At 42.1% G+C, this 16,149-nt stretch overlaps 1 protein-coding gene across 1 annotated transcript in view; it reads right to left on the bottom strand.

Annotated features, from left to right (window-relative positions):
- The window catches only part of nlgn4xa (neuroligin 4 X-linked a), an 80,763-nt gene that overhangs the window by 51,299 nt on the left and 13,315 nt on the right, over positions 1 to 16,149 (bottom strand). Inside the window, exon 2 of the mRNA XM_034612446.1 lies at positions 14,031 to 14,757. Within this exon, the coding sequence (XP_034468337.1) occupies positions 14,031 to 14,481 (451 nt within the window). The 5' untranslated portion in view covers positions 14,482 to 14,757. The remainder of the gene's footprint in view (positions 1 to 14,030; positions 14,758 to 16,149) is intronic.

Genomic DNA, 16,149 nt, shown 5'->3' with positions numbered 1-16,149 from the left:
TGACAATTAAAATATAATCAGTTAGTATATCCTGTCCAAAAGACATCTGGTCAAAATTTGTAGAAAGTTCTTAAGGCTGATTTGAGATACACCCACATTTAATCAGTTAATGCAGGTTTCTGAATGAAAATCTGTACCAAATTTGATCGGATTTGTGGCTTACAAAAGATATCACGCTAACAAGATGAAAAGAATGTTATGTGAGGTCATCATAACCTAGGACCCTTTTGATCTCCGACCAACAAAATCTAATCACTTCATCTTTCAGTTGAAACGAACGCTTGCAAGAAATGTCACCGAATTCCCTGAAAGCGTTCTTGAGATGTTGCGCTCGCGGGACAAAAATAATTGATTGCGACCGTGTGTGTCACTGTGACTTTGACCTTTGGACGCCAACGTGTAATCACTTCACCCGTGAGTCCGACTGAATGTGTGTGCTGAATTCGAAAACAAAAAAATCCCTTGAGGTGTTCTGAAGATATTGTGTTCGCAAGAAATTGATGGACAGATGGATAACCTGAATACATAAAGCAGCACAGGAGCTCCATATTTAGCAGAAGAAGCAAAATCCCTTGTAATAGGTACATTGATAGGGTCACCTTCCTAAATTTCGAAATAATCATGAAGGCAAACATACCCCATTACATTGCAAATCATTTTCCTCCATTCAAACCCTTTGTTTGAAAGACTGGTTGCATTTTACCCTCACACACACACACAGAGCTGCACGGCTAATGCTAACTCATGTAGAAGAATGCACAGTGAGCGCCGTGTCAAACATCGCTCTCTGGAGGAACATCGATAAAACCGCCCATAATAATGTGTTTGAGAAATGTCACTGCTTCGTGCCCCCCCCCAAAAAAGACAAATGTTGTCCTCTAACTAAAACGTCTCCTGTGGATTTTTCCACCTCCAGTTATGTGTCAGTCCCCACAGAATACCGAACACACAGATGGAAAAAAAACACTGCACCATTTGGTTATTGTCATGCAGAGGAGTGAGATTTTAATTGAAAAAGTAAGAATAACATTTGGATGCTGTGCTGCTGATGAACAAATTGCCACTGTCGAGACAACATTGGTTAGTGCTCATGCTTCGCCAAGCGATGGAGGACGAAAAAAAAAAAGGACATGTAGAAAGGGAGGAGAGGGACTTTTTAAAATGTTAACTCATCCGAGGAGGGAAACTAACATGCAGAGCTGAATTCAGATCGCATTTTTGAGTTGGCAAAAAAAAAAGGTTAGAAAAGGATTTACTGGGACCTCCTTCCTGTTTAGAGGTGCCCTTGTTGCCTCAGACAGGACTCTGCTTTACATGACTCCAAAGAGGAAAGAGGCTGTCACAAAAAAATGAAGAGCTGAGAGGACCGCAATCAGAAGCACTTCAAGTGGAGGAAAAAATAGAGGGCGATTAAAAGGGGTCAAATGAGATTGATTAAAAAAGAGGTCTGTACGCTTGCTGTCATGCATAAGTGCCAGGCTTTTCTTTTGTTGGTCAAAAAGGGGGGAAAAGATAGAAAAGATACCTTTATTATGGCCACCATTACTGTTGAAATCTGCGCCTTGACTGTTTGAGTCGGCCCCTGGTGTTGAGGAGAAAAGTAGAATAAAAAGTTCTGAGCCAAAAAGACGAAAAAAACAGGGTCAGGGTGCTGTGAGAGGAAAAACAAGTGGGAGCGGATTCACAGTGAGCCGACCGGGCCGCAGCGTGATGAAGAGGGCAGAGGCAGCGTGATGAAGAGGGCAGAGGCAGCGTGGCCGGGGCCCGAACAGCAATTTGTGACAGTCCCATCTGCTAAAAACAAATTTGCCACACTAGTGGGATACAGACTCTCATTAAGCGTACTGTCAGTGCGCTGCAGCAAAGCAAGCCCATCAGTCAGACATGAAGAGCTTACGTTACTCGGGAGTGTTGGATCCACAATCAGGTTGCATTTTGATGGTTCTTTCATTTGAAGACATCAAAAGTAACAATGACATGCATGTTATTCTGTTCAAATCTACTGTCGCAGATGAGATTCATTCACACGAACACTGCATCTTCCACCTGTTGCTAAGCTAATTCAACAGTTCAACGACACAATATCACTTCTTTATTTGTTTATTGTTATTGCTTTTTATAAAAACGCTGTGTTCATCCCAACTGGTTTATCTGCAATGGAGATTTTATAGTCAATGTTTTCCATAAAATGAAACTGAATTAGCTTTATTGCTGTTCACGCGTCTGGTTTGAATGACTTACTTAATTGGTACATCGATATATTGCATGTCTGTTATTTCAATCAATGCAACCTTCAGACCTAAGTTCATAACTTTTATTTTGAAGACAGTTGAAGAGGAAGTGACTCTATGCATGTTATTGCCACGACAGATCAGCATCTGCGACTGCAGGCAATTTACAATAAACATGGCAAGTGTGAAGTCACTTAGATGAACTGTTTGCAAGACATGTATTCCACATAGAGACAGACTTAGCATGACCTTAAAGAAATATTTATTTAAATACAAACCACGACCTTTCCTTAACCTAACCCGACCACGACCATTCCACCATCTAAACTGTGTTTGTTATCCTTGCCATGAAGGTAAAAGTCTGGTATCCCTTCTGGATCACTCATATATGTTGTATCAGAGTGTAAGGTCAAGTGACGTGTTGCTCCTCCAGATAAACATGAAGAGCGGCCAACTGGCTGAGCAACATCTGAGATGCAGCTTTAAAAAAAAAAAAGTACCGTTTGGGTATTTTGGCTCATTTTGATTGGGAGGTCACTGCTCCTTCAGGATCCAAAGGCTAATTACTTGCAGGAATCCATTTTGTGCTTTTAGACAACCACCTCTCCCTGTTATGTGTGAGTCAAAATCTTTTCTCGAAGGGCTGTCCCAATTCGTAGGGGAGGATTTCAACCACGACCCTTTGTGACTCCGTTCCACGGGGGCACGACAACCCTCGGAAAACAAGGGGCAAGGCCGAAGGGTGAAATGGGATTTGGCCATTTGGTGCCTCTGTTTGAAAGGGAAACTGGGGCAAACAGCTGCAGTGGCGGAGAGCACTCAGACCAGAGGTGATGGTCTGGGCTGAGAGGTCTGAGAAGAGAGCTGCACCCCCCCCCCCCCCCCCCCCCCCGTGCTGGAGAGTGAGAAGAGAGAAAAGAGACACACTTCTCCTGAAAGAAAAGTGGGAAGAGAGAGGAGAGGAGAGGGGGGCTGAGGTTTTACTGGCCTGGTGACGTTGTGGGTCCAGGGACAGGTTTCAGGCTAATGCTCAACAATCTGTTTTAATATATATATATATATAGCAATTCATTCATATTTTTAAAAAACTTAAATGCATTTGTGTAAAGTTGTTTTTTGTTGCCATCTATGATGTGACTAGTTTACCAAGTCTAAATCTAAAGCATTGATGTTTTCTTCCCTCTGATTATTAGTTTCCTCATGAACTTTAAAGACACAATATATATTTTGTGTGTAAGTAGGTAACAAAGCTTTCAACTCTTTCTTTTTTGTGTAGATTTTTTTTTTTTAATTGCTGAAGGTTTTTTGCCTCAGGTGTGGTTATAGAGAAGGTAACAGTCTTCGGTGGTTTAACGGATCAAAGCATACGATTTTCAAGAAGCTCCCATTTTATTCACGGACTTCCTTAACATATTATTTTCATTGTTTCGCTTGTGAAATTTCTTGTCGAGTGCCAACAGATGTTCTTTTCTCTACGCCGGTCAACACGCAATCCTGCTCTTTTCTAATCTCACATAGAGCCGATCTTTATAATACCTTCATGAATTCATAATGCAGGGCTTTTATGTGTTTCTGGATAAGTGGTTTGTCGCTTCCTCTGCAACAATGATGCTAAAAGGACCATCACCTTGTGTGATGATCTGCAGGGAATTACTACTCTCCTGCCTGTGTGCTTGTTTGTGTGTGTGTGTGTGTGTGTGTGTGTGTGTGTGTGTGTGTGTGTGTGTGTGTGTGTGTGTGTGTGGTTCGACTCATCTGTCTCACTCTTCTCTCTGTTTAGACACTCGCATTTATTTACTTATTAATCGACGGTGCCAGACAGGGAAGTGAAGTGACAGTCAACAGACTGCAAGCAGTTACACATTGTGTCACCGCGCCTCCCCCTTGCGGAGTTTGAGTGATCATTGTGAATAATAGTTGGACTGTCAATCAAGAGACAAGGGGGGGGGGGGGGATCCCAGTGGGCAGCCATATCTGAGGAGAGGGTTTACAGAAGATGTTAATTCATGTTTAACTAAAAAATAAAAAAAGTCATTGGCCAAAACCTGTAAAGCTTAATGTAAAATCCAGAGATTTTGTCGTTAGGTCTTGAAATTTATTGACAAATGATAGCATATCACTCCACTCAGCGTTTCTGTATTGCATTTCCAGCTCTAATGGGAAATAGTCTTTATTTTGATTGCGCTTTTCTAGTCTTGGAAGAATTGTGGGGTTCAGTATTTTGCCCAAGGACACTTCAGCAAGCGGAACGGGGGATACTGAGATTGAACCATTGCTACCCGCTCTACCCCCTGAGCCACAGCCCTTTTGTTCTCTGCACTGGACACCTGGCTTTCACTGGACATAGATCCATGCCCATAACTGCCCTTCAAACCGCTTCATTTGATTTTCAACATTTCTTTTTGTGAACAGTTTAAACAAATAAGATCAACATCTTAATTATTCTATAGACATTTGTTCATTGGGTTTGTTTAAACAACCCCAAATCCAGACATGATACAAATGAAAAAAGAGGGGCTCCATTATCCCTGCTGCCTAATAATCCTTGAGCTCTAAAACTGAACACACTGTATCATCTGTACATCCTCATCGTACCCTCCATGATGTATGCTAGATCTGTAGCTGATCAGCAAATAGTGGGAGAATAGCTCTCAACAGGCACATTATGTGGCAGCATGGCTGGGATGGTGGAGTGTTTGCACAATATAGCTGCTCACCGAGAGAGCAAGCTGCACAAACACGGGCTAGTGCCATGTCAGTGTAACCCAGCCGAGCATGAACGGCCACATCTGCTCAGCCTGGTCACTCACACACACACACACACACACACACACACACACACACACACACACACACACGCACACGCTCAACATACATCCAAGCTTAAATAAATCAGTATACTGTAGATGAATAGCCACACCCACGGCCTTATGAAATCAATATTTCACAGCAATTTTTAGTATTTGGCCAGTGTAGCTTTACACCCACAATACATGCGACTGCTATAAGCATGTTAGACAACAATTGGAGTGAATGAAGGATTTAAATTGTTAGGCTTTAATTTACGGTATAACTAAAATTATACGTTATGTGAGTACACTTGTACTTGAGTTTTGAGACATTTTATTTTCTGAGGTTGCGTCTCAGCGTATATAGGTGCAAAGAGTGGACCTCTACAAGTTATAGAATAATAACATACACATTTTATATCTCATGATAATAACCTTATGTAAAAGCAATTCACACTGAGTATTTTGAAACTATGGGGATTGTTTTTCCAAGGTAATAAAGCAAGTATACGGTCAAAAAAATAAATAACAGAAGTAAGGATGCCACTATATTTTCACTTAGAGACAAGCAAATACTGTTTGCGAGAGAACACGAGTTTGATCACGATAAAACACGCATTCTTAAAGAAGAGAGGTGGAGGAATAGTCCTAAAAGTTTCCATGCCGATCTGTGTCAGCTGGTGTCACGCAACGCCATGCAGTTCTCCGGGGCTCCCTTGAAGGCAGCTCGACATGTCACAAGATCACAGGCTCCCGAATGTAACATCCTAACTGTGGTTTTATCTCTGGCATTTGATGGGAGCGTTGAGCAGAAGGAGGGAAGAGGAGTTTCTGACACAGATACAGCGTCTCTCTCTCTGCTATGTTGCAACCCAGCCTGAAGTCATTTCCCTAGGTATGACTGACTTGTAAAGAAACGACAGCTTCTTTCCTTTGAGCTCCACGAGGCTACTTACTGCGGAAAAAGAGGGCCAGGAGAGGAAATCTCCGGTATTAGTGAAATGTTGCCTTTTGACAACATCAAGTGGGTTTGGTTATGCAGATACTGTAGGCGGAGTGACAAAAGGTCCAGGCGTGCGTTTTACTCCCTGAAAGGACCCAGGCTGTGGCTGCGATTTCATGTTCATACATAAATCTTGAATCTGAAAAGTTCAAAGGCTTGAAGGAAATTCGAGCATTTGACCATATGTGCAGCAAGTGCGCTTTTCAATCCTTTTTTTCGAGGATCCGGTCGACATAGGAAATAGACGTACCTCGCGAAATGCTGATGATTTCATTTTCTGACTTCTTCGTGAACTCACTTATTATCATATGATGGGAAATATTCTTCTCGCAATCATCAATAAGCTTGATTGTCTCTGTAGCCCTCTTATTTGCTGAGACGTGTATTTTGAAACGTCATTTTGATGTACTGTATCTCCAAAGGTTAACACACACAAAAACACAAACAAACACAAAACACACATGCTTTCAATTTAAGTTTAGTATGTGTGTGTATATACTCGTTTAACCAAGTGAGTGGACAACGAAATCGGAGGTTCTTCGACAAAAATAAATAAAATAAATACGGATACATGTCCAGTGTGTACAGTCATGTTCAACTGTAGTGTCTTTTGGGGAGAATATTATGGTTATGCAATAAGATTATGATCTCAAGTTATGCATGACCTCGTGAAAAGGCAAATGTCAGCTGCAGCTTGTAAAATCGCTACGAGCAAATGCTCTAATGCATTATATAACAAAATGTTCCTATAAATGAAGGAGTAAGTGCAGGAGACCTGGATGAGTCCAGGTGCTTTTACGATAGCTTTCTGTAAGAGCAGCTGCACTAAAAGGACCTGATTTAGAGAGAAACTGTAAAAGTGGATTTCCCTTGAGTTTTTCGATTTTTCTGTAGTTTCCGTTTTTTTTGGTTACGTACTTTGGGTGCTGTATTGCTTCCAGGCAGAAACATTAGTTTCGCGCCAGATGTCAGGACTAGCATCTATGAAATTATGGAACTCTGCACAGCAATAAACTGATTAGTTAAGTGCATGGTGTGGTACAACATCCTCATCTTTCATATTATAATGCACTTATGTCCTCCATAAATTGCTCTTATTTGATAAACGTTGTGCAAAAAAACAGAACGGTGAAGCTGAAGTGTGTTTATATCGGACAGTGTCTTTCAGTAGTGGAGGGTATAACTAATGGTCTTGTTGGTTGTGTGTTGTATGTGGATAGAAAATCTGGCAACTGAACAAGGACACAACATGTTGACTGTATAATGTTGTGTATTATGGGGCCCCAGGGTAAACAAAATGTCACCAAGCACCTGCACCTACTGCTGCCTGGCCCCTCTGTGCCTGTTGCCTCCAAGGTTGAATGATTAAACCAACCAATGCCTGGCCCCAGGTCAGTTAGAGGCATTTCATAAAAAAAAACAGCTTTCTTTACATGATCCATGTGAGAACAATCAAAACTGGTCTAAAAACGTAATGCTGGAGAAACTCTACTGTTTTTGTTTACATTTTCACCACAGCAAAAACTCCAGTATGGAATATTATAAATGCCTAAATTAAAACAAATCAATAATTTAATAAAGTAAACTAAAATACATGCTCATATATGTATTAAGAGAATAAGATTTTCAGTGATGGTTAAATTGACGTCGTTTTTTTTTTATATCAGTAAAATAAACATCATCTTGTTATTAATTATTGCAATTATTGAATGTAATTATCCCATCAAATGATGCTTTCTATCTTTAATAACCCTTATATACAATTTTCTAAAACCTTAATTACACAAAGTGGAAAATAGGAAGTTGATGTTAGTTGACTTTATTTCTTATTACACATCAGGGAGACTGTGAGTCAAGCACAATTTTGGACGATAAGGTTCACCAATAAAGTGGAAGTGCTGACTATACACCCAACACAATTACCTAACCACTTGATGTGTTTGGCATGGAGATGCAGGTGAATAAACTAAACAGCAGTGCCTAGGAAAATGCAGTGTTAGAGCTATTTCCTTTCTCAGTTTTCCTCGGTTTACCTCATTCCATCTTTGCCCTATAAAGTGGAGCAACGGCTATTTTAATTTAAGGAACAGCTCTCTCCGACACTGCACAAAAAGCTGAAAATGTCTTTTTCGGTTCGCGAGCTCGGAATAAATCAGAGCTGGAGCCGAAACATTAAGCTGCTGGTAGTGCCTGTGGAAGGGAATATGAAAGAAACAGGTCGCTGTAACACCACGCTGGGTCTTACATTTGAGGCAAGTGTGGAGCAGTAAAACAGAACTAATCCAGGAGATGTCGACAATTAAAAAAATGAAGACGAGGGCCGCCCGTGCTATTGTCTCCCTCTCGGAGAAAGCCCCCCCGAGGAAACATCTTCACTCTGATTAATTCACTCAACAGCAGCATGCCACCTCCCCAGTCAATCTGATAAAGCCAGCCTCACGGCCTCAACACCACACACACACACACACACACACACTCGTACAGATACACCGATCAGTCGCAACCAAATCAAAATGCAAGTGTTTTCAGTTCTGTGGCTTATCAGTGCACTGTGTCGTACATTTAAAGACTTCAACCGGAACCACGAGTTATGTGATTTTAAAAACGCACAAATGCAGAACCTTATCTAAACCTGCCTGTTTCGCTCGGTGCACCTAAAGTCTGAATTATTGCTTGGCATTAGTGAGTCCCCCTCAAAAAGGGGAGGTTAGAAAACTTAACATTCATCCTACCTGGTTAATCTGCAATGGTGATTTGTATGGTCAATGTTTTTTTTTTAAATACATGAACTATCCCTTTAAGGCACACTGCCTAACATTCAACGTGTTAATATTGAAACTATGCATGTCAAATTGCTTTAAACTCTGCACTTCACTTTCTCAACACAGATAGGCATTAGTGGAATTAAAAAATCATAATTAGATATTGCTTTTTAAGAATTAACTTTGGAAAAAAATGACACCCGTTTAAACGCAGAGGCTAATTGGTAGGAATTACAACTAGCCTCTCTTTTTACTATCACACTTTCTTTATACACACAAATGATACGAGCTCTTGAGCATTTCAGCGGCACGCCCATGTCTGGCTGGCCTCTGAATTGAGCAGCAAATCTCAAAGGCTATGATAATACAGTCATGTCAGTGTCCCTGGAGCCGGCCATAGTGGATTTCCCCTTTCGACTCAAATCAGATGACAAAGAATAGGAATTGCTTAATCTGTCAACCCACTCGAGGTGCAGTAAAACTATAAATCTGTCCCTGATCCTCGGCTGGCTGGATATTTTGACATTAAACCAGCTTTCTGAAAAGGCCAACATGGAGGCTATAAAGATGATGGGCAGTGAGGGGAGCTCTAACTGGGACGGACATGTCACTCCCAGTGAGCTCAGACTGTAGGGACATATTCTTTTTTGCAAAACAAAAGAGTCAGTACGAACGGATAAAAGACTCATAACAGGAAATATTGTGATCGAAAAATGGAATTCAGTACATTATCTGCACCGACAGGTTCCTCTTTGGTCCATTCATCATACCAGGAGCATTGAGCGTGCATTTTATTTCCAGGTAGAAACCTAGTAACTCCACTTTGGGTGGTTTTAATGTGCACTCAAGCCTCTGTGCTGTGGTTTTCCTGCAGGTTCACCTTACCTCCAAACAGACTCCCATTGCTTTAAACAAAACCCATTAAATATCCATTCAAAATAGCTTATTGACACAGGGCTGTCTGGACTTACAGTATGTAGTGTATTGTGTTTCAATACCTGCTCTGATAATAAGAGGTGGAATTGTGTTTCATGTGACACCAACAACAATTTTCTAATGAACATATGTGAGTCGGTTTCACACATACATTAGAAGTGGTCACAAAATGAACAGACAAACAAATTTGTAGCAAACCTATATATTGTGTAAAACAATTTCATAAAGGCGCATTTCCACCAACAACTTGGAGCCACAAGGGCTGAGGTATAGACTTACATAGCTGGAGTAAACAGGAAAAGTAGAGGTCACGAACCGGAAACTAAATGTTTTTGAACCACATGTTTAAAAAAATACCAAGGGACATTAAAACTTTCTTGTCATGTCCACCTTCCGCTCTGTTGCTAGGCAACATCATAAGGGCAGGACGAGCCGGTAACGGCGATCACGGACTCCCTCTTTAGACCTGTCGGTTCGGCCATCGTGGTTTACGCGGCCCACAGAGGAGGCAGTCGTAGTGGACATTCAACTCTAAGACGCGAGTTAAATATTCACAACGTCAGAATTTATTCAAAGTTATTATTCTCTCTCACACCCCTGTCATTTCCCTTTGACTGGGGCTTAACGTGGGCTAGAAGGATCTGACTTCCAGCACCTTCAATTAATATGTAAATAAATGTGAGTGTTCAAACAGGGAGCAGAGTTAGACAGATGAACGAACACACACACGCACACGCACACACACACACACACACACACGAGAAAGCCCATTCACTGCAGATCATCATACAGGCCAGAACCACCACAACCAATCAAGCTTTTTCAATGACAAAAAAGTATGTGATTGATAATATACAGTACATTATCAATTACATATATATATATATATAATATGACATATATAACATATGTATTTGAAAATCTTCAGTTTCAGCATTCATTTTCTAAATAGTCGCTGCAAAAATGTATGTTTATGCACCATCCCCAATTGGTATGTAATAAAAGGCAAACGGAAGAAAGAAGTGTTCTTCAAAATGTTGGCAAAAAAACCCCCAAAACAACAATGTGAAATTTTTGCCTCTGATGCTCATCACAAAGAGACTGATGTTTCTGCTCGGCTGACGATCTGAAGTAGCAAATACAAGGAATACCACAGTTAAGCTTATCATCACCAAAGTACTGCAATTCAGTGAAGCACAAATAACACCATGGAGTGTAAGCACTTGCATCCTCCACCTCACCCGCAATTACAACCGTCCACTTGAACGCGGAGCGAAGCACTCAGAGAAGCTCGTGCTAAAATGTGCATTTCCACAGCGCCAACAACAGTGCAGCGGAGTCATGTCTATTGATCATTTGTTTAAATGCTGTTAACCTCCGCGTGTTGTGTGTTTGCGTTCAGGAAAGAGGGGGAATTAGAAATAAAGCCACTGCCTGCTTCTCTCATTAAAGGTAAACAAAGCCACTGTATCCACTGGAAATCAAGGGTTTCCATCAGTGGATGAAATTGGTTAAAGTGACCAAACTACATCTGATAATGACTCTAAGATATTTGTCACACTTCACTAATATGACTTATTTCAAGGTGAAAGCAAAAGTATAATTTATGGTTCGCCACGTCACCCAACCCTACAAGCTCATACAATATTATACATCTCCCTGATTTACAGATTATTATTATAATTATTTTCTGGCACGGTTGGTAGTCATGCTGAGACATTCCATGTGCACACCGATGCAAGCGCACACTGCAAGGTAAAGTTGTTTACATTGATGGCGATGTGTTGGAGGCAAACACCTGAGTAATTAGCTATTAATATTTCAGTACTGTTTATTTATTCACGTGAATTGTTGTGAAGGAACCTGTGTTTATTTTTGATGTGGTTGATTATTCATACGCGCCGGCTGTGGGAGCGAGAGAGCGCCCGCCCCTTGCTAAGTAGGTGACTGCCGCAGCCCTTGCATCTTGCTAGTTTTAGACGGCACTAAGCAAAAGGCTTTGGTGCGGTTGCACCGTGAACACCGGGAAACGGGGGCTGCCTCTCCCTCCCTCAACTCCGGTAAGACCAGTGTCATTTCATCGAATTGTGAAGATGAGGAATAAAATGATATTCCTGATGTTAAAAGTTATATCCCCAGTGTGATTGATGGTTGTGCCTGAGCATGTCATACCACAGCTCATCGCCTGAAGAGCATTTTGGAAACCATAGGAGGGGGTAACGGAGGAAATAATTGCTCTCACAGCCTGCTTGAGGTGCGGAGATCAATCAAACGCTCATCCCAAATTTGATTTGTTCAGCTTATAATCACAAATCACGTTGTGTCTCATAAGGCTTAACACGGTGTGTGACCTCTGCCCTTAAGATCACCGACCAAAACAAGAGCCATGTGTTTATTGAATAATAGCTCATGCAGTAAAGATCTGCCATACAGCTGAAAAGGAGCAGTCAACAGTTACATAGGGCTTAAATATGACAGCGCACTCGTATCCACGGACCTTCATCTGGGCTGCAAAGTTACGGAGGGGTAAACAACTGTCTCCAGCCACACAGCTGCACAAGACAAGGGAGATCATGACGCGCTGGCCTTGGTTGTCCCTGCAGGACCGGAGCAGCACGCCAGCACAGCAGGCACGGCCGCTGTCTGCTGTGAGGCTGTAATGGAAATGTGTGTCAGCACAGCTTGGCATGGACAGCAAAAAGGGAATAACCCAGGCCCATGGGAAAATGATATTACTAGCTTACACCACTATTGGCCATTGTCAGAGGGAAAGCCATGTAAAAAGGGCCACAAAAACAAATTGTGTTATACGTACAGGATTTTTAAGCACGGGATTTATTGTTGCCAGTGGAGAACAATGTTTTTTTGTTGTTTTGTCTTTCTTTTCTTTTCTTTTTTTTCGAGATACTGAATCATTTGAGAAAAGCCCCCCCCGACTGTGCACCGATGAAGGATTGTGAGATTATCCCTCTCCTGCACTTTTTAATCTACCATGTACTCAGAGAGCTCAAACTAAATTTAGCACGGGGCTGTCAAGGGTCTCAGCCAGACACACGCGTTAATGTGGCTCCCCATCCTTCCACACTGTCCCGCTGCTTCCTAAAACAGCCTGCTCCCCCTGACCCTCAAACACTCCAGGTTATGTTCAACACACAGGGCTTTTTTTAAAAGGACAAACACTGAGAACCGCTGTAGGGCCGAGTGGAATGGGTGCAGTGCCACACCAACTCCGAGTCACGAGTGCTGGCCCACACAAGAGAGTGGAGAACATAAGCCATTATAGATGAGCCTTGCCGAAACCTCACACTGTTCGCTACTTTTTGTTTGATTATACATCACTTATAGATAACTAGCACTCAAATCTTAATACAAAGCAGCGTTTGGACTGTCGGCAGCTCTCGGCACTTTGACAAGAGGCCCTGCATTTCCTCTCAATTCGGCTGAACCGTTGTTCACTGGCAAAACCAACAGATCTTTGAGGAAGGTAATTACAAGGAAACAGGTTGAATTTCACCATTTTTGTAAAAAAAAAACATGCATAAGTATGTCCCGTATGTTAAGTACGTAGTTTTTAGAATAAAGTACCTTTGACCAAAAGATTCGGACAAAAATCACAACTGAAAGGAGCTCAATCATGTCAAAGTGGGTTTAAAATGTGTTGGTAATGCGTTGTTTTGTTCGTAAAAGGAGGAACAAAAGCTCTTCGGGGGGAAACGTTGTCAGTGTTCCTTCCCTCTTTGTTGTGTAGACGTGCATGTTAGACTGACAGCTGAGTAGGCAGGGTGGAAGAGGACTTCTCTGCGTGCGCAGAAGGAAAATTAAAAGCACTTCTGGTTAATTAATGCTTGTTTGTGCTGTCGATAAAAAAAAAGGTCCATCCTTTTCCTGGCAATCTTTTCATTCGAAACATTTACAGGGAAAAAAAAACATGTATCACTGAGGGCAAATGAACCACAATTTGCAAAAACAGCAGAGTAGAAAGTATGAAAAATGATGAATGAATGAAAACAATTATTACAGTTATTTAATTAAGAGTGATGAGCTATTTAAATTGTAGTTATTATTTAGTTATTAGTTATAACTTCAAACAATGGCGATAATATTAACACACCATGATTCCGCACCAGTGGGTATCGTAACAAAAATCACAGTTTTGTCAAGTGGTGCTGGAATCTCAGCCAACAAATAATTGTGTGTACCATTCTGTAATATACTGCCTCAAGTTCAGGGTCGACCTGCACAAGCAAGTGCAGAACAACAACAACATAGAAGGGACATGACGGGGAGAAGACAGAGTCGGTCGACCTACCGTCCTCCGTGGGGACGTAGATATTCAGGTAAAGGCAGTCCTCACTCTGCTCCTGCACGTAGGTTACCAGTGTATCCAAGTTGGCTGTGAACCACACAGGGAGCATGTCATTGAGCAAAAAGCGGTCCTCTAAGAACTGAGGACAAACTGGAGCAAACTGAGTAGCATTCCTGATGCCCGGCCAGGACATGGGTGACTCTGGCGGCTGAAACCTCCGCTCCCCTGTCGGTGCCAACGCATATGGGATCCCCAAGTACTGCTCCACTGGTCCCAGGATTTCATTGGGTAATGTAACCTTCACTCCCCGCAATTTCCCATAATTGGTGGTGACCACTGGGTGCTGCTGGGCCTGAACAGTGGCCACACAGACGGACATCAGCCCTAACCACAGCAGAAGGTTGGCCTTGGCTGTGGAGCAGTGCACCCATGAATGTCCTCTGGGCACTGACATGCTCCTGTTGTGCTGAGCTTGAGCCTGGCAGGTTGTGGTTGAGGTCAACCTCGGGTCCTGGGCGCGGCCCCCTGCCACTCCACCGGAGACGCTGCTCCTCTTCAGACTTTGAACTGAGAGAGGGAGCCCCCGCCAAACAAAGCGGCTTTCTTAAAGCTCCCCATCCTGAGAGTCTGCATGGAGACCGACTGCTGCTGTATGACTCCCTTGTCCCCGAAACGAGAGAGAGCCTGGGGCCGGTCTCGGGTTACCTGGGCTCCAGCTTGATGGGAAATCCTGAGAGAACAAAAAGAAAGCAAACAGTTGATTGAATATACCATTATGAGTAATGAGTGTAATCCACTTATCCATATAGTAGGTGTACGACAGTAATTGAACGTGTTTGTTCATCAATGCTCAATAGTGTTGGTCAACCACTTAGATTAAGACTTAAATATTTTTGACACATAGAATGGATTGCCAATATTTTTCATTTGCAAATCCGTGGTGCCTTGAGGACACATTAATTAATACAAGGGACGGCATTACATTTCATCTAACACCACCAAGAGGTGACAATTATTGAATGCCTCCAAAACATTGGATAAATTGCCATGAAACTGCCATGAAATCTTTGGTCGCCAGAGGATAAATGAAAGACTTTGGTGATGAGCTGCCGTGAAACCCTCAGCACACTGGAGACATGTATGGTCTCTAGAGGACAGATACACTACTCTGCTGATTTCCTTTATTTTCTACCAGAGCCCTCTGCTGAGATTTGTTTTTTAAATTTAAAAGACAAAATCTGGACAAATCAACAATTACCGTCCATGTTAAAAGATATAATATTCCTGTCTCCGACCCTTTGACCAGATCTACACCAAAATGTGATGGCTTCTTTTTGGCTAATGTCCCATACTTCCACCCCGGTTCATGGAAATTTGGTTCAGTAACCTTTGCATAATCATGCTGAGAACATGCTTGGTTCAGTAACCTTTGCATAATCCCGCTGAGAGCTGACCGACAAACTGTCAGGGGGGGGGGAAACGTAACCTTCTTGGCACAGGTAAAAATGCACCGTGACTCTGATCAATTGCAGCCCTCTTGTGAATCCAATGTTAATCCAAGGAGTTTATGATTAGTCAATGTTGGATATATTAAAATGCATTTGTGCAAATAAATTAAGCTGCTTTATTTAGTTTTTAAGGGACAGCACTAAGACTTCCCTATCCACCCACATTGTCACGTTGGAGAAGCCTTGAAATGTTATATTGTCGTCATTGTTTCGAGATTGTTAATTTCTGTAAATTAGGCAGGCATAATTAGCAAATCTACTGTTGCTTGCATGGCTCAGAACTCTAAGGATTTTTGGAAAGCTATCTTGTGCTGGCAGTCTATGCTACAGCTGAAGCAACGGTGAATTATGTCAAAATTAACCTGTAAAAACTAATTGCAAAGCTAGTGGCGGCCTGTCGAAGTCATGAGATTGGTTGAAATAATTTGAGGACAGATAAGTCCCAGGCTCCTCTGTGAGGCACTTTTGGAAAGCCCCGTTTCAATTAGAAATCTGCTTTGTGGGCTCGGGGGTGTCTCATGGACAGTTGTATCAGAACCAGATGGCATGCAGCCCCATTATTCAATTTCCTGATGGAGCTCTCACCTCATTCCACTGCCCCCAAGCCTTAATAT

Source organism: Hippoglossus hippoglossus, chromosome 2 (assembly GCF_009819705.1).
Source record: "Hippoglossus hippoglossus isolate fHipHip1 chromosome 2, fHipHip1.pri, whole genome shotgun sequence".
In the NCBI taxonomy this organism is placed as follows: Eukaryota; Metazoa; Chordata; class Actinopteri; order Pleuronectiformes; family Pleuronectidae; genus Hippoglossus; species Hippoglossus hippoglossus.
This window is presented reverse-complemented; position numbering and strand designations above follow the sequence as displayed.